At 40.4% G+C, this 27,572-nt stretch overlaps 1 protein-coding gene across 16 annotated transcripts in view; it reads right to left on the reverse strand.

The window, feature by feature from the left end:
* The window catches only part of ELAVL2 (ELAV like RNA binding protein 2), a 151,687-nt gene that overhangs the window by 26,810 nt on the left and 97,305 nt on the right, over positions 1-27,572 (reverse strand). For all 16 annotated transcript variants that reach the window (XM_071221623.1, XM_071221622.1, XM_071221621.1 and 13 more), the window contains one exon: positions 12,220-12,323. In XM_071221623.1, the coding sequence (XP_071077724.1) occupies positions 12,220-12,323 (104 nt within the window). The remainder of the gene's footprint in view (positions 1-12,219; positions 12,324-27,572) is intronic.

The raw sequence follows: 27,572 nt of genomic DNA on the forward strand, positions 1-27,572 counted from the left end.
AGCCTGTCTCTGGTAAGCCCGACCAGCACACACCATGTACCATTAAAAAAAGAAACGCCCCAGTTGGTGAGGCTCAGGGGACTGAGCACCGGCCTGAGGACCCAAAGGGCGCTGGTACGATCCCCAGTCAGGGCCCAGGCCTGGGAGGGCCAGGTGCCCAGTCAGAGCTCAAGTGCGAGGCAGCTGATCAATGCTTCTCTCCTTCTCTCCCCTCTAAAAATAAATTTAAAAAGTATTTTTTAAAAGGTGGTAATAGGGAAATATTTTGGATTTTCTATGGCGTGGCTCATCTCTCAAATAGGCCTAGATAAAAATTAGTATGTGATATATATATACACACACACACGTATAATGATAAAGAGAAAAATGGTAATAAAAGTGTTATTATAAGCCCTCCCCAAAGCCAAAGAAGTTTTGCCTATACATATTTTCTGGAACTGACATAAGTTATAAAACTATGAAAAATTTATTCAATAGATGATTTAAAAGGAATAACCCCTGAAATATTACTAAATGTCTTATAACCTCAAACCGGCCAAGATATTTTTCTCTCAATGTGATTAGACACTAGAGAATAATCACAGGGAAAGCTTTTTCAAACGAACTGGAGGACTAATAGTCTCATCAAAGACAATCCCTCATTCTCCAAATATCTATGAGACACCTGAGCTGTACAGTCCCCCAAACAGCTTTCACAGAAAGTAATTACTGTATTCCTAAAGTGTTCTGTATGACAGTTGTGAAAATTTTACAAAAAAGAAGGGTCTGCGGAAACCACTGACAACCTTAACTGGACACAATGAAGAGACCATGTCGTTCACTCGCTGGCATTCACAGAACTCCTCCAGCAATGTAGAGACGGGCAGTAAGGAGGGGGTAACCACCTTTACCTTTGTTGAAAAACAAAGTGCTCCCCTGCTTCAGATGTGTGGAAGCACCTCTCTTTATCTTCGGAATCCAGTGCCGAGGTATTTAATTACACTGTTGGGAACACCAAACGGTCTGGCACCATGCCCTTTCCCTGGGTCTTGCTGATGGATAGCATCAATAACATTCACTGTCTGTAATTAAACCGCCAAATAGCATCCCCTTTGCCACTTGGTAAATCAATGTTCTTTAATACTCAGAGAACAAAGTACAAAGGTGAGAGGGGTGTTTTTAGCCCTCACCTTCACAGTTCATTTGACTTTGTGCGCCGGAGTAGTTTGCAGACGACGCATATTTCACAATCCCCCCAAGACACTGGTTAGTGAAGAAGGACTAAAGAAAATCCTCCAAGTTGGTGACAATTACTTACTAACCCATTTTTGCAAATCTGAGCAGAACAGAGACATTATAAGCCACTTGGCAATAATATATGTGGCTTTCATGTAACTTTGGGATAAAATTCAGTTTGTAAGTCAAAAAAGGTTTATAAATTATGGCAGCATATAATAATTTTTTTCTTTAAATATTAATAATATGCTCTGTGGGGCTATTGCTATGATAACAGAGCAAATTTCCATTTATTCCCCTGACTAGAAAGTTCACATATCCAGATACTGGGGAGGGCTGGAAGATAACTGGTTAGGAGCCTATAAATGAGTCAAAATTTAATTGCATGGGAAAAGCAACTTCCATAATCTAAGGATTCACAACCTTGCCAGATCATATAATTCAACTCCCCGTCAGACTGCAAAATACCCATTTTAAATAAATGGACCCCAGAAGAACTATACTGCAAATTCCCCATTCTCAGAATCAAATATTCAATGGTTTATGTACTTGTAATGGTAAAAGTATTTGACATTCAAATGCTCTGAAAATGAGCAAATTATCTGTGTGTATGAGAGAGAATGGATGTATTTTTTAAGTAAACCCAGTATTATATTACAAGTACATCTGCCAATCATAAACACTCCAGATAGTTTATGATAGAACCCAGGAAGAAAAATCTTTCTTACATATAGATTTGTTTTGAAACAAGAACCACAGACCTATCCAAGAGCAAATCATTAAGGTCCACTTATTTATAGTTCTCGGGTCAGGCCACAGCCTGTTAAAAACCACCTTTGGTAACTACTAAAATAGAATTTCCTTGGTTTCATTCTGCAGATAATCAGATACAGTAATTCATTTTTTTAAGATTTCATTTATTTATTTTTAGAGAGAAGGGAAGGGAGGGAGAATGAGAGGGAAAGAAACATCAATTGGTTGCCTCTTGTACGCACCCCGACTGAGGATCCGACCCACAACCCAGGCATGTGTCCTGACTGGGAATCAACCAGCAGGCAACCTTCCACTTCGTGGGACAATGACCAACCAACTGAGCCACACCAGTCAGGGCGAGATTCAGTCATTCCTGACTGGGGTCCAGAAACTAGCATTTTATCAACCAACCAACCCTCCCCAGTGATGCTGATGAACATTCGCATTTTGGCAGTCCCTTACGTGGAAGGATTTAAAACAGGCAATCCTCAGACTCTGGCGTGAATTCGGGGTCCCTGGGGAGCTCATAAAAATTACATGTGTCAAGCTCTCTGCCTCACCGTCCACCAGTGTTGATTTCCTGGTTTCTTCTGAACAAGACAAGTTCCCGGTGTCTTGAAAGTATATGTGAATATAAATCACCAACAAATACAAAAATGTAAAAGTAAAGCAAAGCTCACAAAATCAATCCCAAAATATTCCAGATAACAGACTGGTCGGGTCTGACTCGACTGTATCAGGGAGCCCATCAGCTTGGCCAATCTCTGCAAAACGCTGCTGTGCTCGCCTGATCCTACGAGGTCAGAGCTTTCCAGGCAAATGAAGAAGAGGGCTGTCTGGGCAAGGCAAGTAGGAACCGCTGAATTTCTAAACAGTCATTTTAAAAATTGTGTGGAAAGTAAAGCTTTTTCTGAACTGTTTCCAGGACCAGGCAGGTGCTCTGCTTTTCCTTGCCCTTCCTGCTGCTCACCTCAAGGTCACTTTTAAGATTCATTAGCAGCCCCGGAACCTATGCAGGAAGGATTAAACTTCTCATTCCTATGGGAGAAGGTGACCTTATACTAATGACCACAAAACAGATCACATTAGCATGATTTATTGATTTTTTTTTTCCAAATCCACTTCTCTATAACTCCAGGTCACTACTGTAATTCTTAAAATAGCTGACAAAATTAAACCAAAGAACTAAATAGTATGACTACTTTCTTCAGAATAAATGTAACTTTTGAATTCCTCCCCAACTAGGTTTCTAAAATACAACTTAATATAGAAAAGGAAGACTGAAAAACCACTGAATATTCTTGATTTTCTCCCTCCAAAACTAACAGATCAGCAAAAAGTATTTCCACCTCCAGATGTCAAGCAAAACATTTCGGAATAACTGTGTAGCTTGATACCATCTCTGCCGCTGTGTAAATGAGAGAACTAGACCAAGAGAACAGCAGCAGAATGCAAACCCAGGACTTGTGACTCCCAGTCCTGATGCAGCTTTCACAGTTCTTCACAGGAGGAGGCCTAGGGTAGGGGGGTGGGGGCGGAAAAGGGGGCACAGACCAGTGGTAGATTTCCTGTACTGTTTTCAAAATACAAAGCCCCCACTCTCGCTTGCCCATGAATAGTATGTCAAGAAAATTCCCAAAGTAAAAATGCGATATAGGTAATTCTGCTGCAGTACTTGTGGCTGAGAACTGATGCTAAAGGTGATGACAGGAAGATCTGGCAGAGGTGGGAGCAAGAGGAAATGGACCACACACGCTTTTCTAAAGAGTTCACACAAAAAAGACAGACACACTTGCTGTATTTTTTGAACTAGCATCTATGACTCAAAAGAACCTACAAGAAAAAAAATCTTAAAAAATGAGTAGTCTCTTATAAAACAGAGATTCAGAAAGTTACTATAACTTTTACTGTTCAATTACCAGTAAAATAGTTAAATCCATGTTAACTCACTGATGTGCTTAAACATGACCTCCAGATACGTGTTTTCTTCTCAGACTGGAGGTCTGGCTGTCTGAAGTACTCAGCCATCTGCTGTCTAAAGACAGCGGAGCTTCTCCACCGCTGGGCACAGCCTCACGCCCTTGCACCTAACAGAGATCTGACTCGGAAAGTCTCAGGACACTGAAAGCCCCCAAAGTCAGGTCCCGAAGAGAACATCCCATTTGTTTATAGTGGTATCTACAACCCGGTTCTAAGCAAAGCATTTGAATGTCGACAATGTGAAATGGAAACTAAAAACAATAAAAGCTACAGGCATCAGCCAACATTATATTTCTGGTCCCAGTAGTTAAGTACTGTTAGCTACATCATATTTTGAACAAGTCCCTTAACCTGAGCTTCATTTCACTGATCAAAGGGAGGAGTATTTGCCCACCTACAAGAGATGATTGTTTTTGAACCCAGACAAGTAAAAGGATAAAAGCCCTATGAAAACACTACAAAAAGCAGATCCAGCGAGGAATTAAGGGCTCATTCTTCAGAAGTTAGCACACCTACCTTAACCTCTCAAGCGAGCTTGGTAGGACAGACTGAAGCCACCAAACTGAACTAGTCCTGAGTCATAAATGAACAACAGTTAAGTGCAGTAGGAAAATCAGGCAGACAAGTGCTAACAGTGTCTTGCAGAAATGCGTCTGTTGATGTACTTTTATAAGACAGGCAGAAAAGGTAGAGGTATGCTTGGGTAATAAAATGATCTATAAACTCCCTCCAAAAATAAAAATAAAAAGATGGGTTTAGTCAACGGCTGAGACGATCTCCCACCACCACCCTCCATGGCTTATAAGCAGGGATGGATGGGCAGGAAACAAGCCAGATCATGGCCACTGGAACCCTCCCTCCTCTGGGCAGGCTCGGCCTGCAAATTATCTACAGAACAGCCATTAAGAGAATGCCCAGTTGCTGCCCTCTAGGAATTTTCAAATGTCTAACTTCCACCTTGGTAGGGGCACCAGTGACAGGACAGGCCTGAAGCTGAAGGAACCAAATTCTGGACCCTGCAAGCCCCCTGGCCCCACTTTCAACCCTATCAGATGAGTAATAATCTTCGGGGATTTTTGTGTTAAAAAAGAAATCAAAGCTGACAATGGAACAGTCTATAAAACACATTTCAAATAAGGACTGTGTAAAACTGGACTCAAAAACAGGTAAGAATTTGCTCTGACTGGTGTGGCTCAGTGGACTGGGCACTGTCCCACAAACCAAGTATTCACTGATTCAATTCCAGGTCGGGGCACACGCCTGGGTTGCAGGCTAGCTCCCTGGTTGGGGGTGTGCAAAAGGAACTATGTTTCTCTTGCACATCAACATTTCTCTCCCTCTCTTTCTCCCTCCTGTCCCCTCTCTCTAAAAAAAAGAAAAAAAGAAAAAAATTAGGTAAAAGCATTGAAGGGTTTCTGATCATCAGATGTAGGAATATACTGTTAGACCTTGGCACATGGCTTTAGAAAGCTCCACACCATGGGTTAAAAATGAGGTTAGAAAAACATGCACTCAGACTGTATTTTTAAAAAGGTAAAGAAATAGCTTACTCAAAGTTTCCATTTTTGCCTCCACTCCTGATACGTACTTTTTATACATTTTTGTCCCTCCACAAACAGAGCTCTGACCAGCTAAATAACAACTTAGGCTGACATCTCAGAAGTTGTCAGTTAATTTGAGACCTATCCTTCAGACTATTACTTCCAAATTTTCCAAATCTGGTCAAGGTAAAAGGGTAAGAAATGACCTATATGCATGGTTTGAAATAAAGGGTACTTTATAGGAGATGCTGTATAAACGTGTTAAACCCACACTTCTTCGAAAAGTATCTACACTTTGTACCCTCGTGAAAATAACACCAATTTTATAAGCCAAAGGAAAGGAACATCAGGGTGGCCTGAGATGCTCAAAGAGATGGGGAGCTCGAATACGAAGCAGACCTTCCCCTCCTCCCCAATAAATGCCGAAGTCCAATCCCGTCACTGCTCTGCTCGGAGCTCTGGGGGTTTTCTCACCAACAGTATCAAACCACGGCTCCTTGCCATGGCACTCCTACCTTTTATGATCCCTAATTGCTCCCGGGCTCAGTGCCACATTACTCCCCAATCCTTGCTCTCTGTTCTAGCTAACTCTATGTGGTTTCCTTAACAATGGCTTTAAAACTTCCCTAGAAAGGCATAAATTCTTGGCATCGCTGCTACTATGAAACCTACTTATCTCAAACCCCCCAGAATGGTGCTGTAGATCTTTTAGCCGAGCATCTATCATGTGGCAAGCTCACCTGCCTTCACCTGCCTGGTTTCACCTGCCTTCCACTTTCATGACCTCTCCTTCTCAGCATCTATAGAATAGTTACCAATGGTTAGAATTAAATTTTATAAAAGACCAATTTACACTGACAAATAAAATTTCCAATGATCCTGAACCAAAACGAAGGTTGAGCTACAAAGGGGTTTCCCAGCACACATTTCACAGTGGCTTCTACATTTCAGCCGTGGTAGAAGGGAACAGTTAAAATTGTTATATTTTCAGGATAGGGTGCTGCATGTCATCACTAGGTCATTCTATATGATAAGCAAGAGTCTGTTATCTCAGTGGTAAATAAATTCATTCATTTTATAGATAAAACTGGAAACTATAAATGGAGATCTAGGTCCTGTCCATGATCACAGAGCCAGTTAAATTAGCACTGTCAGGGAGGGTGAGATTTCAGAAATGTAGCTCCATATTCCCCCTATATTAAAGATAAAGTCCATGCTAAACAGAAAAAAAAGTCTGAGAACATGACATTTACTAACTAAGAAAAGGACAGGCTAGTTAGGAAAGGTCTATATTTAACAAAAACTTAGTAGCTTAGAATAAAGGTTTATTAGCTTTACTTAATTCCTCTCTAACAAACTGAACACTTAACAGATTATTACTATTTGTAATTTATATTGCACATTTCCTATAACAAAATTTCTCCTTATGCGCTTAAATAGTGGTTTAATTATTTTTATTCAAGAAATCTCCCATTAATGTATATCAATTTTTAATTAAACTTATTGGGGTAACATTGGTTATTAACATATAATTTCCAGGTGTACAAGATTATAATGTGGTCTCTGCGTCCTCTATGGTGTGCTCACCTCCTGAAGTGCAGTTTCCAGCTGTTACCATATATTTGACCCTCTTTACCCACTTCCTCCTACCACCACCCTCTTCCCCCTCTGGTAACCACCAGTCTGTCGTCTGTATCTGAGTCTGTTTTGGTTCGTTTTATTAGTTTGTTACTTTTTGTTCCATATTCCACACGTGAGCAAAACCATGCAAGGTTTTGTCCATTCTGTCTGACTTACTTCATTTATCCTAATACTCTCAAGAGTATCAATTAATTTTTAAGCAAAGGTAAAATTTAGCCTGGTCTGTGTCTGAATGATTTAAAAGAAGATACATTTAATTAAAACCAAATTTATGTGCTTTGTCTATGTTGGGAGTACTTTCAGACAGGATTTATTTTGACGGGTAGGGAAGAGATGGATTCTGAGAGGTAGTACCTATTGATAATGATGGAAAGTTCTATTCCTTGAGATAAAAGCTCCTACTTTCCAGATAAAATAAGCCCATTTTCAGGAATATTAAGCTTTCAGGCCTGTGGTAGAAGATGGAAGAGTTGGGAGAGACGCCTGAGAGTGAAGGTCACCACTCTGCTGTGTGGGTGACAGTCACCTATTCACAGTACCTGATGGAGAAAAAAGTCTGCAAGTATTTTTGGAAACAAATGATTTTATCTCCTAATCATGAATTTAAGTCCAATACCATTAACCTAGGGAAAAGGTCAAAAGAAGTGGCTTTAAGCCATAAATGTTTCATGAGTATTTAGATTTCATCAATATTGTCCTTTAACACCCTCTAAAACCAAAATGAGAAGTAACATGAAGACTAAACACGACAGTCACCACCACTGGTACCCCAAACAGCCACAAAATGAAGGGTTCCCACAAGGAAATAGAGGGCTGTGAGGAGAACCCTGACCCCTCACCCCACCCGCACCCCAGCGTACAATTTTTGACACTGCCATGATATTCTCCCCCACTGATGTCCAAACTGTACATGTGCCACCTTTTCAAGGCCCTCCCTTGTATCAGAAAAACACTGTAACATTCACCTTTCAGGCACCACCGCAGTATTAGGGACAACACGGGCAGGGTTTACCTGTCTTCAGCCTTCCCAACAGTTCAGAGATGGTGTGACGTCACCAGAGAGGTAAGCTGCTGGGACATCGCCCCAACCGAGAAAAAAGCGATCCTTCGTGGAAGACATAACCACCTTGAGACTTTATTTTGTTAAAACACCTCTCCACATTCGGTGAACCTACTAAGTTTTTCTCATTTCTAAGCCACACTTATAAAAAAGTGAAGACTGCATGAACTACTTTTTTACTCTGAACGCTAAACTATCATTCAGCATGCTCAAGACAAAAAGCATGGTTGATACCCTTGATAAAAGAATTACCTACAAGAGGATTATAATGGTAAAAGCTAAAGACTGGCTGAATTTTGTATGCAGAAGTATTGACTTTTTAGAAAATCTACTTACTATTTAAAAGCGGGTACATTTTGGTGGTTCCTAGGTGCTACATCTTAGACTTGCTGTCACAAATTACTTGGGAAGCATATTAAAAGATTCCTATGTCTCACCTCTGAACGCTGATCTAATAGGTCTGAAGTGGGTCCCAGAACCTGTATTACTCACTCACACTCCTTGTGATTCTGATGCAACTGAGTTTGGAAGAGCCTGAGGGACTCTGCCTCACTCGTTGCAGAAAAACTGAATATGTGTCATTTATTCAACACAAGATCCATCTGCCAAAACCCTACTGGGCTGATGCTATTAGGAAGCCCCAAGAGAAAGTGCTAAATAAACCACTTTTCATAGCATTTGATTCATTGTTTCAATATTCGAATAACTAGGAATTTTACCAAACACACACTAAATGCTAGGTGGCTTGGAAAACAACAGGAACATAAACTCAAGGAGTACACAAACACTTGTAAACCTGTATGTAACATGTATGTTTAATCTACTGTATGTTTAATCTTTCTATAGGAAGGCATGGTCCCATGGCAAAAGTTTTGGTGTAGGTATCAGAAGACAAGGATGTGAGTCCTGGCTCTATCTTTACCTGCCTGATCTTGGCTAAACTATATGACCAGTCTCGACTTTTTCATTGTGGGCAGAGGGTAATGCTTAAATCTAAATTATCCATGGGTATCTTCAATCCCCAAACTTGTGTGGTCTCTCATGGGTAAAGAGAACATATTTCAGAGAAGGAGAAACACCACCCAAGTTGGAACACCCCAGCAAGGAAGCAGCTAAAAGACTTTGGATGGGCTCCCAAATACGGGATGGCCACTATTAAACTACAGTGAGAAAGTGGGCAAGGGGATGGCAGGAAGTGGGAGCTACACAAGCATGAGTGCAGAGGCCAGGAGTAAGACCAGCTTGCAAGTGAAGAGCCAGTCTGACTACCATGGAGAACAGCACACAGTAACAATGGTACACCCCAAAGTGAAGCCAAATGATAGGGTAAAACACTGGGAAATACAAGGGAATTTCGAGTGAGAAGTACTATGAGGAAAGTGGTGTTTTTTGTACGATTATCCTGATACCTTTCTCCAGGATGAACTGAAGGAAGGAAAAAAGAGTAAGCTATAGAATAGCGTTGCAGGGAACAAAAAGGAGTTTAAATGCAGCCTCAAAAGGTAACTTTTAACACTAGAAAAGAACTGGCTCAAGATGTTGGATAAGAACACAAAACACATCTAATTGAAAATAACAAAAAAATACAAGAAAGAACAAACAGACAAAAAAATGATACTATATAGTTTTGGAAAATGGCCTGCTTTGCCTCTCAGAGAAATCTGGGCCAAACTGAGGATACCAGCTGTTATCTGATATTTTTGAAGGAACTGAATGGGGGTGGGGAAAGAAGTAGCCTGCTGCTTATCCACCACCCAACCCCCATTTCATACAGTCAGAAGAGAAGCAGCAGATGTCACAGTGTAAAAGCCACAAGGCACCACTGTCCTTTCTCCCATGTGTATCTGCCCAAGCAGCCAGGCCCTGAAGAGAAGACCAGCGATGGACGGTCAGAAAGCTGCTCTCATTAAGTCGACTTCTTGTAGGCAACAGAAATTCTATGGCGACCTGTTTCCCCTGCATTTCTGCTTTGCTGGGGACTTTATGGCAAAACAACTGACTTAGAGCAAAATAGTTGGCTCACTAGGATAAAATAAGGGTGGTTATTTCTGGAATGAAGAAAAGGGTATAACTTGAAATGAGCCATTCCTGACATCTATTCCAATTTCTTAACCACAACCCAGAACTTCAAAATCATAATAAATTAGCAGCAATCCTGGAAATCAAATCAAGCTGGGAGGCCCAGGAAAATGTACAACAGGACAGAGAACACACAGAACCACCCAAAGGTAACTGAATAGTGAATGTCTTTTTTTTAAAGAGTATTTGAATACTAATTAAAAATGCTATTACAAGGGTAACTTCTGTGACACAAACAAAAAGTATGCAGAAAAGTATGAACAATTAGAAAAAGCAGTCCAGATTGGAAAATCAACCTCAAAGCAAACCTAAGTCTTTGTGAGCTTGGACTGTATTAGAAAGCTAATTTTTTCCCTCAAATTCTGATAACATAGTAACCAGTTCATTTTATGACTCAAGGGTGAACCTTTTCATACATAGGACATTTTCTTCATCAAGAAACATGTAGAATTCTTGAACATCTTACATCCAAGTATATTTGGGGGCCACCATGTGTATTTTCCTTTAGGTGAGTCAGAGCGGGGAGGCATTTTTCCTGTGGGCCAATAAATATAAAGAATGAGATGTCGAAACTACCCAGGACTAACAAAATACCTTAACCGGCAATTCTGAGAGAAGCAACTTTTAAGCCTAAAGATGACACTGTGTTCCCAGATGCCTGAAAAAAATGAGCAGAAATTCTCTAGACAAGCCTCTAAGCAAGACGAATGCCATAGTCAGCCTTGACTAACTTCCCCTCAGCACTTCAGGCTATAATCTGCGCAGACTTCTTAAATCAAGGGTAGAAAATAGGTTCCAACTTGAGCCAATTGATTGAGGTTGTCTGGAACACTATTTTGAAAAATATTTGGGAGCCACATCTAAACCCAGGGAGAAAAGACTGCTGTGATTGATTGGCAATGTCTGCGCTGGGCAGGAGAGGAAAATTGATGGCACTGTACTGAGTTTGCCAGAGGCAACATCCCTTTTATTTTCTAAAGGAAAAGAAATCGACACTGCAAACTGGATTAACTTCTTATCCAGAGAGAATCTACCTAAGAACTTCAAAAATGCACAGAAGCAGAAAAATATCCACAAAATTATAACCTCTGTGGCACATAAGCTCTTCTGGTGTGTCTCCTCAAAGCAAGTTCGTTCTGCTAGATTCCAGTCAAAATACAGCCCAGGGACCATATCCAGCTGCCACCTGTTTTGTTAACAACCTGTGAACTAAGGAAGGATTTTTTATATTTTTAAATGATTGGGATAAAATAAAAAGACTATTTTGTGACACACAAGCATTACATGAAAATCAGGTTTCAGTGTCCATAAATACAGCTGTATAGGATCACAGCCCTACCTGTCAGTTCATGTAGTGACCATGGCTGCTTTCGAGCTACAAGAGGAGAGCTAAGAAGTTGTGACAGACACTGCGTGGCCCGGAAAGTGGACGTATTTACTGCCTGATCCTTAAGAGAACTGGTGTGCCGATGCCTGTACTAAAAGGATTGGCCTAGGGTTCCCTCAAGTTATATGGCAGGTAACTTACTATAAAAAAAGGAAATTTAATTCAGGAGGCTTCATAAAGTACTTACCTAAAAAAGTTGCTGTACAATAAAAATAAAAAAAAAAACAGGAACTATTAAAAAGGACACATGGACAAAATTAAGGGGGAGGGAGGTGGGTTCTGCTGGGGTGGGGTGGAGGGATGGGGAGAAAAGGCAGACAACTGTAATTGAATAACAACAAAAATTTTTAAAAAGTTGCTGTCCCTTTGTCAACCCAGGACTGATTACACAGAGTACTCCTAAATGAAGTTTCCCCCATCATGCAACACCACCACCAACCAAATTCCACTATTCCCCCCAGAGAAGTGTTAATGTGGGCAGAAGATGAATAAAGGAAAGAACTACAAGTAGACCTTAATTTTTTTAACGTTTTGCAAGTAGATATTAAAATTTTTATACATACTTTTATTGTTTTGGTTTGAAGTCTCAATCCATTCAGGGTGTTGATAGCTTTTTCTGCATCCTTCGGGTCAATGTAGTTCACAAAGCCATACCCCAAGCTCTGCCCTAATGAAAAGGAAGGGGAAAGGCACACATCAGTTCTATATTGCTGACGACAGAGATCCCCTTTCATTTGAGCATGTCGTCTTGTCATTAACGCCAGCATATTTTCTCAATGGTAAAAGAAGTCCACATTAATTCTTCTAGAAACATGTATGTGATTTTTTTCATCTCCTGTCTACATTTGCAAGTTTAAACATCAGTTAAAACCCAGCAAGCTGTGCCATTTAAAGACACACATCCCCCAGGAGTTCCAGCATGCAGGTCCCTGCCTGAGCCAGTGCGCCCAGCAGCAAGACAGCAGTCAGCTTTGGAAACCGTGGGTGCAAGTCTACAACGAGCTGCTGAGTGGGCTTCACGGGCACGACTTTTTCAGCTTCAGTTCCCTTATCCATAAAATGGGAAGGCGGGAAGCATCCACCAAGAATGTGTCAGTGTTCTGTACATTGCATCCTGACAAACTTACAGCCGTTACTAAGTACAATTATTTCAGAGTCTAAAATGGTGAGAAATGGTGTGGATGCATGTGCATTAATATGTGTGTGTGTGTGTGTGTCACGTTGGTGTATGTACAGGGGTGGGCAAAAGTAGGTTTACAGTTGTGAGGACACAAAGCATCTTATTCTTGTATTATTTATTATCATGTTATTTATTTGTACAGTATTACAACTGTAAGCCTACTTTTGCCCACCCCTGGATATATATAGACAGTTATTTGAGGAAAGCTCCCTCAAATAAACTGAATCCAACCTTCTAAAAAGGGTTTGATAACCTAGCTGAGGAATACAGGGAAATAAGAACACAAAGATTTACACTAAGGCTGCCCAAGCCCATGAGAACATGTTGGAAGGGAAAAAAAAGTATAAACAACAATAACAAAACAGGACATTTCTGCAGTAAGAATTGCTTCAAAATAAGTCTTTTGATGCTGCTTTTCCCTATCATATGAGCCCTCTCTCACCCCCGGCTCAATGATGTCCCCTCACTCAAAAAACAGGAAATAACAAGGGGTCAGAAACAATGAAATGCACACGTCATTAAAGCCAATCCTAAAGGTCTCAATTTTTCAACTAAGGAAGAGTTTCTCAGTTTGAAAATGTTAGAAACACTATAGAATAAATGACAAAAATGGACACAGAAAAGGTTAGTCTACTTAACGTCAAACCAGACTCATTGGAGGGTTTCCTGGAATATGCCCAGTAAAGGTCCAAACGCTTTTAATTAAATACCATCTTTTATCAATTTCATAACAAAGTAAGGGATTTTTTTCTCTTTGAAGAAGTACGTTAGGTCCAAGTGGTTATGAATACAGGTATTTAGGGTAGCCATTCTGGTTAACCTAATGTGGTTCATTGTAACTATACCAAAAAGACAGAGGGGGGGAGAGCAGTGAGGATGAAGGGGAAGGGAGGCAGGGGAGAAGGAGAGAGGGGGGAAGAGATGGGAGCAGGCTAAATACAGTATTTAATAATCATGAAAACTTGTATTTTGGAGATCACTATCACTACCTGGGCTAATCACTGCTAACTTGTTTCTTCTTGTTGTTGTTGTTTTTAAAGGGGAGAGAGCTAAAATTAACTTACTTCATTATTGTTTTATCACACTAATTGTACTTTGTTTTACACATGGTTCTGTTTTTTTAAAGTTTCAGGGGAAACCGGTATATTTTTAAGCGTTCAGCTTTTCACTAATTCAACAAACATTTATCACATGTCTATTGCATGCACAGTAAGTGCCTCCTTTAGAAATGTGCTTCAAATCTTTTATTGCTGAGCAGGATTCAAATTGGTTGAACATATTAAAAACATCTGCTCAAGGAAGCAGTTTATGATGAAAAGAATATGGTCTTTGGAGAAAGGCACATGGGAATTCCAATCCTGCCTGTGCCATTTACCAGCTGTGTGACTCTGAAGAAGCTACTTAACCTGAGTCGTAACTTCCTTATTTCTAAAATAAGAATAATCCCTACCCAATAAGGTTGCTCTAACAGTGACAAGAACATTCGCTACCAATGGAAGTAGATCATTCTGGCCAAAAGATAAAGTGAGAAAAAATTATGTGCTTCTCCTATATGTTAAGTGAGGAGAGGGGATTACAGGAACTACTATAAAGGACACATGGACAAAATGAAGAGGGAGGGTGGAGGTGGGGGAGGGAGGGGGGTTCAGCTGGGGTGGGGTGGAGGGATGGGGAGAAAAGGCACACAACTGTAATTGAATAAAAATAAAAATTAAAAATATTTTTTTAAAAGGAAGTTTAATACATTCATTTAAAATCAATCAGGAAGATGTTACAAATACAATGGGAAAAGGAAAGGCAAGCCCAAACATTGTGCAGTTTTGTCTTCTATTCTATGACAAATAACTCAAATTATCAGTAGTACCAGCTTTAAGGGTCCATTTCTCCTACCTACTGGCATTACCCTCACACCCACATTTCAGCAGCTTCCAATCACAGTGCTTTCTCAACCTTGGTTACACAATGAAATCATCTACAAAGCTTTAGAAAAAAAAGCTGATGCGTAAGAGCAAGTCCCAAAGATTTTTATTCTATTGGTCCATTACAAAGTACTAGTACTAGGTTTTTAAAATCCTGGTGACTCTTAACATGCAGCCAATGTTGAGAATCACAGTTTCAATGGTGAGAGAGAATCCAGGGCTACAAATGAGGTTTCTAGGAGCCCTGAGAAGGGCCCAGTGCCGACAGTCTGGGCATAGGAAGTGACTCTGCAGGGAAGAGTGCCTTTTACAGATGTGTTTCGAAGATGTAAGTAGATGTCTCCTAAAATCATCAAGTTATCCATAACTTCAGAGAAACAGTTTCTTGGCCCACTGCGGTCACTCCCCAGTACAGCAGTGCCTACTGGGGTTGGGTCACTGGGTAAAGCAAAAAGCCTGTCTGGCCAGTCCCTGCTGCTTAGGGGTCTCCCGGGCTGGCCTCTGAGCTCCTACTCCCAGCACACCTTGGGCACTCAAAAGTTTGCTAAATGAATAAATGAGAAGCATGATGGTGCTGTGTATTTAACCAAAGGTATTACCAACATAACCATCACATGGCCCACCCACTTAATGGATCTTTGACCTGCCCCCGCTAGAGCAATCACGGCTAAATATAGTAACGATGAGTCAACTTTCTATCACTATTAGCCTAAGCAAAGTAAAATGAAAGGGTGTATCTGCTGCTAAAAGTCTGCATTCCTAAATACACTCTCACGAACGCATTAAAATGTTGGCATTGGAACACAAAGGAGTTAGGAACCTCACAGGCTTTCAAATCGAGTCAAGTCAGCAAATATTTATTGGATGCTTAAAATAAATAAAAATATCATAGATGATATACCAAGATAGGCAAGACTCTCCCCAATCTCCCCTTTCAGCTGATGATGTTTTACTGTTTAAATTTAGTCTCCATTAATCATGTGTGATACCCATATTCTCCTGCAAGGTAGAAATGATATCTGAAGGCAGGCAAGGTCAGTCAGCTTCTTCAAACTAAAAAAGGAGGTAGCAAGTAGTGGTTGAGTTCACAACTCTTAAATGTGATACTGTTCTCCACTCAATTCAAACTAGTTTATATTTGAAACTAGAACATCTTCAATATGCCTGAAGTATAATGGAACAGGCTGGCATTTTCTAACAGGGTTCTTCTATCATCAAAAAAAAATTGTTTTAGACAGTTGCCCACTGTTTCAAATTCCCATATTTCTTATGTAAATATTGGTTTCACTACATATGAATCTGTATGCTATTACTAACTTCCATGACAAAGTAAACTTCATCTTATACAGTACCTTTGTCAGGTTACTGTGAGTACAGATTTTTTAAAAATAAAGCTGTGTCCAGTCAAACATCAATAAAAATTTACGTGGCTGGGACCTACTTTTTCTCACTCCTACATCCATCACCTAGTAACATTCATAAACCACCAGAGAAGGCTTGGAAACCAAGCCTCATTTATCCATATCATCCAAACCTACTTTTCAAATTATTCTGAATTTAGAATGTGCATATTGACAATCCCCAAACCAAGAATCACTTCTTTAAAAAATTTATAAAGCTCTACATTTAAATTCCAAATATAACCATTATGGAAATCAACACGAATAAAAGAAAATTCTGAACAAAAATGACAAAGCCAAGGCTCTCCCGCTTTAGAAACCAAAAACATGCCTTTTGGTAAGTGAACATGAAGAATATGGTCAACACTACTTGTCCCCACAAACTACCTACAGTCACAGGATCTTACAGATTTTGGACCATTAAATGAAGCCTTGGTCCTAACAGCCATGGGAGGGATTTGTAACTTCGCTGTGGAGCACGCTACGAACAGTCATACAGCCTAAGACCTTCACGCAGGTACTGAAAACCCCAGGTTGGTAACTGCACTTCGGCGTATGTATTGTGTATACCGTATGTGAATGCCTTTTGTTTTTTGCATCTTCTTTTTTAATCTTACACATTTGCAACAGAAAAGGATCCCTTCTTCCCAAGAGACAGAAAAATCATTTATAAACTGCTCTTGGCATAAAGAAAACAGTTTCAGACAGACTGCTTCCACGGTCAAGTGATCTAAAGCACCGAGCTGAGACACTCCATGGGCCTCTCAATGGGACTGAGGCCCACTGAGAGTCACATGGGGGTCAGAGCAGGAAGGGCAATACAGGAAGAGAACTGTGTAGTGACAGAGTGCGAGTGGCAAACACAGTAAACTCCAATTTATCCCAAACTGTGCGTAATTCAAACCAGCAGCAGTCCCTTGCCAACTACATTGCTTTTAATAGCACACTTTAATTAAAATTTTAATTGCATATTTTAATTAAAATACACAATCTTCTGAGCCCATTTAATTCAAAGGTCACTTTATTTAGTCTTTTCTATTTCAAATTACTACCAATGTACAGATTATCAAATTGTCCCCTCAGGTTTAAAGGTAGTGGCAATATACCACCATAATTCTTGATTATAAACCTGGCATGTTAATTTAATTTTATCCAACCAATAGTAAGTGGGAAGAACCCTCTCAACATGAAATTGTGGAAAATAAAATTCTGTATTTAAGAAAAGGTCAAACTACATATTTCTCACCAACACCTAGCATTCATTTGCTCCACAATTATAGAAAGCCTACTTTTTGGTAGTCCCTGAGGTACAGAGCAAAGAGGCAAAAAGTTCCTGTTCATACAACTTATATCCTGGTAGAAGGGACAAAAGAACCAGCTCTCCAGTATATTAGAAGAAAATAATGAGCCAAGTCTACCAGCTAAATCCGCCCCTCTTCCCCTCCTCCCTGCCTTCGCACAAATCCTCATGGATTATTCTAACTTGGATTATTGCTACAACATCCTGTCTCCTCACTCCTTCCCTAGACTCCTTAACTACAAAACCAGTCATCCTCCATCATAATGCTGTCCACTGATCTTTCTGGAAGACAAATGTGATTGTGTTCGGGCTTCCAAGGTCATCATCGTCTTCTTCCTTACACCTACGACTCCTGCACATATACCCTAAAATGCACATTCAGGCACACTCAGGCACATTCCTGTGCCTGGAACACACCTCAAACTGGCCAACTCCCACATATCCTTTGAGACCTTCTCTGAGACCATCTCCTACCCCAAATTGTCCCACTGTTTGAAACAGTTATACACACTGTTTCATGTTCCATCTAGTCCTTTACAGCCCTTGTATTAGTATACCTTTATCTTAGCACCTATGTGGGTTATTTAGTTAATCTGGACGCCTCCCCTTTAGACTGTTGAGCAAGAGCACGCTGAGCATAGCTGACACAGAAGACCCTATAACAGATTATTAACTACGTGGTCACTGAGTGAATGAGCGAATGAATGAACGAGCAAGCTAATGAACAATGAACAAAGAAGCAGCCATCTGCCTTCCAGGAGCTTATGGTTTAGAAGAGAGATGCCCTTATAAACATGCTCCTCATGTCCCTACATTGTACCAGATGGATTACAGAACAAAGCAAGACAAGACGCTCAGATGTTACAGGATTCTGTCTTTACAAGGGAATGTTGTGAAATATATTTTTTAAATAATTCCTATAAAATTTTTCATGTGAAAATTTTCTACAAATACCATTTAAATGAAATCTCAATTTTAAAAAATAATGCCATCTAGAGTAATTTGATAGATTTACATAAATCTGTTTCACAAATCTGTAAGTATGAATTACGGGATGTCAGCATATAATTTTGTTGAAAGTGCTTTCTCGCTAATATAATTAAGTCTGCTGAGACTATTCAAGTACAAGTCAAATAAAATGCAGAGTGAATTCTGTAAAAACCTGGTAGTTGAATCAACATTAAAAGGTGACTACACTGATTGATGTGTATCTATTATTTCATTTAGAGCAGTAGTAATGCTTTATGAAATAAAAAAGGACAAAAGCCGCAGGACTCTTTTTAAAATGCCTTGCTAGCAGGAATAAGTCACTACGGACCTCTCTGACAAGCAGGAGTATTCGCAACCTAGGGTCTAATTAACCTAACACTTGGGCGGGGGTGGGGGGAAGAAAATTGAAAACACTGTGTCCAAACACAGCCCCTACATAAAACTGCATCCCTTAACTAACTAAATAAATAATAAAAAGAGCAAATAATTTGATTTAGAACAGCAAGTTTTCACTTCAAGGGGAGGGGGACGGGGCGAGATTTGAAAGACAGACCGCCCCTTTCCCTCATTTTATACCACCTTTCCCCCCTCCTCCCCCAAACATACAACAGAGCTGCAAATGTGGGGTTTTTTTCAGATGGACTTTCTGTTCTTGGGCACTCATTTTGTTTGTCTCTTCAGACAGGCTGCACACAGCAACTCTGGCATCAAGACAAGTTATACCAGACTTTACAAAAGAGCTTTTTAAATATCTTATATCTGATATGTAACAAAACCATGTGGGCACCACACATTCGGGGAAAGGTTTGAGAGAATCTTAGAACAGAGGAATGCGATCTTCTCTCGTCACGTTTCTCTCCAAATTTTAATTCCTGACTTAGCCTGAGTCTCCTCAGATGCGGCACACCCGATGCAGCAGGTCCTTCCAGTTAAACAGTCAGCTAACTCAGGCCCTCCCGCCGCCCTTAAATGAGTACGGTCAAACCATGAGGTGGGTGGCTGGCGAGATCCTTTCACTACAGACCAAGCCAGCCTCCCTGAAAGCTTGGAGCATGTCTACCAGCTTCCCAACGGACATTACCAGGGATTATCACAAGGATGGAGAATTCAACCTAGACACTCTCATAACACAGAGAAACAGATGGCTCACTCAAAGACTCATCTTCCACCCAAATGCTAATAAAGCTGGCCCAAGACTAAAATGCCCCAATATGTTAAAGTGGTTTTCAGGACTTCACAGCTACACTGAGATGTAATATGGAAGAGTTTAAACTATAACTTGTCTGCCGAAATCAAAGTTGTAAATAGTGATCATTTGGTAAATATTACTGAAAGCAGCCTAATTACAGAGTGAGAAGTTAACGACCTCTGCACTAAGATATTTCCAAGTTAATCTTAATGGCCATATCTGTCCTCAGATTATGTAACTGGTAGAGGTCTATTTTCCTATAGTTCCAGGGCCAGTAATTATGAATCTGCTGGCAATGCAGTGTGACCTTGCTTAAGTTGGAGAAACTGTGGGTTCTTAATACATCACAATTTCAGACATTAAAAACTCCCACACAATTCAGTCTTAGGCTATTGAGAACAGCAAGAGCATATTAAATCCTCTAAATTCTCCAGTACTGCACATGGGCACGAAGATGCCTTGCATCCAAGACCAGCAAAAGTAGGAAAAATGGTCTTGATCAAAACTGGGAAAATAAAACAATTCATGTAGAATGCACAACTTAGGATAAGACTTTAACTTAGCAGGTTCTCTAGCTTGAGAGAAGTGAGTGACCTATTGCAGCACCTTAACACCTCTGTTAAGGCAAAAGCCAGTTACTTAGTAATGAGTAAAAGCTCATACTTAGTGATTTAGGTAGTTGCTTTAAAAGAAAAATCAGCAGTTCTACCTTCAAACACTGGAGTTGCCCTGTGGTAAGAGCAAAAGCCAAAAAACTGTCAGTTGGCCAGAAAGTCAGACTTGACAGTTCAAAAAAAGTTAGGGCATTAACAACTCTGAGCTAAGGCGAAATCTAAGGCGAAATCTACTTTCAGTTAAAGACCTAGGTCTGCTGCAATATTCTCACTTCTTTGTTAATTACAGTTAACTCTGTATAGAAACACACCACACACACAGACAAACACAAAGGGGTTTGTGTGACTGGCTGTATCTTCTGCCTACTTAAAAGGCAATGGAGCTCAGTTGGTTAGAGCATCCGGATACGCCAAGATTGCAGGTTTGATCCGCGGTAAGGGCACATACAAGAATCAACCAATAAATCCGTAAACAAGTGGAATAATAAATCAATGTTTCTCTCTCTGTCTCCCTCTCTAAAATCAGTTTTTTAAAAAAGGCGATGGAGTTGTTCTAGTAAATATCATTTGAGGTGAGAGCAAAGAAACTATACTCCGCAAAAAGATTATTGTGATGACGAGGGAAACCGGTTAACAAATGCGGCAGTAAAAGCATCTGCTGCTCCCTGCACTGCCAGCTGGTGTCAATCCACACCCACACGTGCGCGCGCACGGGAACCAGTAAGCAGTCCGTCCAAACGCGGTATGGCTTCTCTATGCGTTTCTCTCTCTTTGAAAGAGATCGTTTTTCTATTCAGATACTGCAAGAAAAAATTTAAAGGTCCTAAGCTCTATAATGAGCTCAGTGGCCTTTTTGAAACTGTGTAAAGAGTCTTCAAACTGCTATTTTGCAAGACTCTTTGCAAGAGAGCTTCCTGTTTTGACCAGAAAATGGGAAACATTAATCAAACAACAAAAATCCCACCAGGTCCATGTGAATTAAAAAAAAAAATTCTTTCTTAGAGATGATAAATTTTCTTTTTGAACACAAAATTGTTGTTTAATGATCTCTGTCTTACCCAATAGTTAAAGGTTCACCAGCCAAAACCTTCCAACAAGAAAAGCTCAGTAAGTCTGGGAAAAGTCTTTCCCATAAATGCTTATATCTAGCTTCCTGGAAGCACACAGTAGTACTGCATAATTATAAACTGCTACATAATTATTACATTTAATTCATACAACTAAACTCTGTAAATACACCTGTACCCATTTACAGAGTCAAGAGATGCTGATTAACTTGCTCAAAGGCACCGAGCTAGCTGGTAGGTACCAATTTTGAAACCAGAATTGACTTTTCCCAATTAGGTCTTTCCAGCATACACTTCACCTCCTTTGGTCAAGTTTAGAAATTATTTTCAGGCAGAGTCCTGTGCATCCAAAATTCACAACTTTCCAACTAGGATATTCATACTTTCCAACTACACTTGCATTTTTTTTTTCTGGTTATTTGCCATGTAATCTATTGACTGGAAATTCAACATTTTTGTCAATCCACCAAGACATTGTAATACAAGAGAACAGGTACAGCATCCTGCAGGTGCACAAATCACTTAAACCTTCAGAACATGTATCATTACAAAACAGATAGATTAGATTATCCACATTATAAAAAGCTTCATTTAGAATAGGATTAATTTACATACTCCTTTTCCAGAAACTCAGAAAGCAATTCTTATGTCTAAAGCAAAACATGTTTGCCACTGCCAAAAGCATCTCCCACACAGGACATTTGTCTCGTCAGCAGATGCATTAAAATGCTTTCATAGGCATAGTATGGTTTCACAGCTGTAGAAAAGCAGGTGGGATCAATACCACATGCTTGCTGTCCTCTAAGATCTTAAGCTCAAAAATTTAAAGCATGACAGTAAATAAGGAAGATGCAGACATGTAAAGAACATGGAACACCTATTTAATCACTGGGTGTCACGCTTAGCCAGGACAAACTTGAAAAAGAGAACTCTTTAGTTGGCAGAAACGGAGGAGATGAAACATAGGGGTTTCTTGACAGATACATTAAGGAAATATGTACATGAAGAAGAGCTGATCTGCAGAGAAGCACAGAGATGGTCACACCAAAGGCAGACTGAACAAGCGCTCAGAGCAGAAGGAAGGAGGCAGACTCTCACCCTGAAAAAGGGTGCCCCGCAGGAAGGTTAGTGGCACTCATACCACAGCACGCACCAAGCAGGGGTGGGCACTGAGGAGAGCCGGGGGAAGATAACTTTGGTAGCCTGAATCACTGAGGAAAGGCAGATCTGGGACTAAGGAGACCATTCAGAAAGAAGTGCCAGTCCAAGAAGGGGACCTGAGCCCACGCCCTTTCAATCGAGTCCCCAGAGATCTCTAGAAAACAAAAACTAAGGATGAAAACCCAACTCACTTTCACAAGTCCATGCAAACTGTCCCAATCCTAAATGGCTAACCTCTCATCGGACAAGCCCCAGCCCAAATATTCTATCCAAAGCACACACAACATTTTCGCTTATGCTGTTCTCTGAGCCTCTGCCAAATTCACTCTTAGCTTAGAATAAGCAGGATTAACTCAACCCAAGTCTTCTTTCCCCCCAAAATGAACTTTCAGACCAAACGCTTTTCTCATTCAGTGGGCCTTCCAGAATAAGGGCCAGGATTGGAATCAAGGGCAACCCTAAACACCCCAACAGGATCCGTACCTTCCTTGGCATGATAACTCTCTCCTTTTTAAGAGAATTAAGAGATCAAGGAATCTTTTGAATCTTAAATTAATACCCAGAGATCAATACAGAGCACTAACCCGACAGGCAGCTGAGGTTATCCGTATCTGTTTGGTGGCTGGATAACCCAGCCACAAAAAGCAAACCCAAGATGACTGCTCAGGAAAGGCCTATGATTGTCTGAGACCTTTCTTACACAGCTGCAAAAACACGTGTACCTGAGTCCTTTCATTCCCTTGGTTAAGCTGCTTTTATCAGTAGACAGGAAAATGTTAGTAATTACCGTAAGTGGGCACAGACTGTTGACCAACCTGACTTTGACAGTTCGTGCAGCAATCGCAAGGGTATAGGACTTCGGAATGCACCAACATACCTAAGTCCTTCACATATACCTCCTGATATGGTGGTAACAAGTCAAAAAAGAAGAGAGAGGGAGGAAGATTAGGTCATTCAAGAAGGGGACAGTGGAATGCTTCACACTGTCAGGGGAAAAAAGTTTCATATAAAGTAAAAGCAGATGGATAGTTTCACCTTACCTGTATCATTGGTAAAGCCTCTTCCATATACTATATTTTGCTGTACATAATGAGCACCCACGTTTCTGTGTGCATTACACATGGGATTATTACACCCATAGCATGTAATCTTTATACCCATACATAATGCCCATCTTTACTTTTCCCTCAAAAACTTGGGCAAAAAAGTGCACACTGTACACAACAAAATACAGTACGTTACAAGACTTCCACCTGGCACAACTCCCCACTGTAGTTCATTTTATTTTTCAGAAAGAAAGACTGTAATTAAATTAGTGGTATTTTTAGCAAAGACAAAGGAGGTAAAATTCCAAAGGACATCCATTGTCCCCAGTCAACACAAAGATTTAAGTATAAATAACATGTGACTTTCTTCCTCTTTGTACAGAACATTGTGTTTAGTTTGTATTTAATAAAGAAAGGCAGTTACATTTTCAAGAGGGTATGAGGAACGTGTTTGGGTTTTTTCCCCTACCCCTTCGATTTAAAATAGGCACACAAAAGCACTGATTTTTATACTTAGGAGAAATCCCCAGACCGACTGTGTTTGGGCAGGTTAGGGTATAAATGCTGACTATAAAAGAAACCTATTTAAATACTGCAGACACAGCTTCCAGGGCCTCAAGAAACTCCTCTCTGAAGCAGTAAAGGGTTTGAGAAAATCCCAACGGAACCCAAGCTACAGAGGAAACTGAGATGTACGCGGTAAAAGTTTAAAGGCTGTGGGTCAGCTGGGAACCATGGCTACAAATTAAGTCAAACAGGTACCCTGACAAAAATAAATCTCCACTTCGTGTTTGCTAAGGAACAGCTATGTTACAGCAAACCACTCTGAGACCACAGGGCCGTTCACCTGCCAATTAACAGACGGCTTCTCCACACGGCCCAGCTCCCATGACTGCCACACATCACACAAGAGCATTTCTTCCTAAGTCACATACTTTAAAAACTGGGAAGATTAGCCACTGTAATCCTCTCAATTTAAAATTCATATAAACACTTTGACTAAGAAGCAAACATTTAAAAAATTTTGCCTAGACAGTAACTTTTTAGCATACAAAGTGATGCCCACATCTGCATCACAGTAACCAGCACACCCAGCCAGGAAGTGCAACAGGGTGGGGGCTTGTCTTCCACGGACTGAGTAAGCTGAAAATGAAATATCCAATCATGTACTCCTTAGTACAGCTGACCGCTAGTGCTAACTCTAGGTACATTTTTTCCCACGAAACAAGAAAAACCTTTTAAAAAACTTTACTACCATTTTATCACCTCAAGTAACCAGGAACCTATCTTAACAACAGGGTGAAGGTAAAAAGGATTTTTTCAAGAAAGAGCATTATCAACTTCATCTTAAGAAACTGAAGCTACTTGATTACTTGCTTATTCACATATCTGAGGCGCACTCTTTGGGAAGTTTAGGGTTCTGGGTCTGTGTTTTCACAGCACCAGGTTAAACAATACTAAGGTCCACTTGGTGTGGGAAGTGACTTCTATAGACAGATCTCCTCAGCTATTAGGGCCTATTACATGGCGACTCTGCAAACACATTTCAAGACCTGCGCAAAGACAGGCGGCAAAATGTATTTCTTCCGGAAGAATCTTTTTTTGCCGCAAAATGTCCCCTGAAGAAAAGGGGACTCCACGTTCAAGGCTTTCTCCTAACTAGCCTTATTACGATGTTAAATGATCTCCTCTGTGAGAAGAGCTAGGAAAGGTGCGCTCTGCGGTTCCCCCATCTCTCCACCATCTCCAATGTCTCCCGAATGCATTCAGCCCTGCGCGTTAGAACTAGTCATGGTAAAGCACTCACTGTGCTGCAAAAAGCTACACAAATTGCTAGGTATTCAATTACAAGTACACCACTCAAATGAAGATCTCACTAAAACCCGGTCTTTCAGCTCATCCCAATAGCTTTTAATGTCTAAGGAGTTTTCCTATTTTGTCGCTGACAATTTCTTCCTTCCTATTTATAAAGGAACAAGGAACTAAATAGTTATATATTACAAACTAATCTGCTTTATTTGGGGAAAACTTGAAAAATCTCTTGCTCCCAGGTCCCTCACTTGTTAAGCTCTATTTCCAAATATAGTAAAACCTATGAAGTCAGTGCTTATTCTAGTTCTAATACACACCAACATTATTAAGGTATTCCATTTATACCTAAATTGCCAATCTTATTCTCCTCAAGCAAGATACGTCTGAGCACAAAAACACATGTATATACTGTGACCAGGAGCTAAGTTGATTTTTACCATCCCCAAAGGAATGCTGTTTTCTGAATGCAGAATCTACGGCCCAATTAAGGGGTTGTTCAAAGATTTTCTGTATCATTTCTTAAAATCTGGTGACATCCTGGCCAGGCCATCCTTCTCTCCACCCCCACACCATGTTTTTTCTTAAAGCTACTTGAACAGATAGCCCATTCTAATCCTTTAAGCTTGCATAAGTATCTTAACAGGCTGCAAGGTAAGCACATAACACTGACTGGGTACTCTTACAATTACCATTATGATTCTGCATCAGTGACAAGAAAAGAAACAGAAATACTGTAAATAAAGATAAAATCAAATTTAATTTTTTAATTTTTCTTTTCTGTTATTCTATCATAGCTATTCCAAATTTCCCCCTTGCCTTCCTCCACCCACTCCCCGCCCCCTGCTCCCACAAGCCATACCACCCAGAACGCCCCTGATCTCCTCTGACCTCAGGAGCCAAGCAGGGTAGGCCTTGGTTAGTGCTTAAGTGGGAGAATTTGATCTTTACAAGAAGAACTGAAGACTGTCCCCTCCAAAACTGGTACTGACCGTGTAAACGACTGACTCCGTAAGACAGAAGTTTAACGCCTCTAAGCACAGCTATGCCCCCGTGTGACTAGACACCAAGGGTTTTAATTAAATGATGACTAAGTAGACAGAGGGAATAAATGTAGGTCATTTGCAGGTAAACCTGTTTTCCACAAGGTAAATGGCTCTCACAAGCTGCTACACACAATAGGGGTCACCAAACATTACTGACCTCTCGAGATTAAAAGCTAGAGCTAAAACATCCTGGAAGACCTATTGAGTGATCACTGAAAATGCCACAGCTGCTAGTCATCTCAGCCACTCTTCAGATTTTTCTCGGGAAGGAAAGTAGTGACCATAGAACAAAATAAAATGGGGGAGAGGTCACAAGATGTTACTTGGGAGGGAAAATCAGTATCTTCATTGCACCTATTTTTGCATAATTATATCAGAACTCTGGTTTCCCCCAACACTGACAGTGTGCATCGAACATGAGTCAACTATTTGAAAGAGAGAGACAAGTGACTTTATTTTCAAAATGCACATACATACACACCTCTCAAAGCAGAGAGAAATTCCTTCAACAATAGCTTTTGTTTTCCTCAAAGCTGAAAGTGTAGGGGCAAGTAAGCAGTCTGCTTCGGCAGTTCATCCATCACAGCTATGACAAACAGGTTCAAAGGAAAAACTGTGACACTCCAGACACTGGGAAAAGGACAGGATGCCAACCTTGAGGGCTACTGGCAATGAAGAGCACTCTACAGAAGTTAACTGTTTTGTGAGAAGGGAAAGACACTCCTGAAACAACAGCCCTCAAACTGCATCAGCAGCGGCAAAAATCATTCCAAACAAATGAATAAAACCTGCACCTTTTGTCCCCATTCAGCAGTGCTACATCGGCATAGCCGATGACTCCAGAATGCTGTTCTTCCACGTCAGATGTTTTAGAGAATCTAGTTGAGCATACAAAGTATTTTAAGTACTATAAAGGACTGAAAGTTCAGGTTAGAATGATACAGGTGTGAAAGGTAAGCAACTAACTGGAATGTCTTATTATCTGAACCAGAAAAGAGCTCGGTCTCCCATCTGGACTCAAATGACTTCCTAATGGAAAACTCTCTTCTAAACAAGATGTTGGTGACTCCAGTTGACCTCCAAAGCTATCCAGACGATGATGCCTAAAGCCTGCACCTTCTATGACAGGCCAGTATGGAAAATGACAAGTTCAAAGCAGAGACTTCTAAACAATTCCAAAGTTACCCTCTTGTGG

Source organism: Desmodus rotundus, chromosome 1 (assembly GCF_022682495.2).
Source record: "Desmodus rotundus isolate HL8 chromosome 1, HLdesRot8A.1, whole genome shotgun sequence".
Taxonomy (NCBI): domain Eukaryota; kingdom Metazoa; phylum Chordata; class Mammalia; order Chiroptera; family Phyllostomidae; genus Desmodus; species Desmodus rotundus.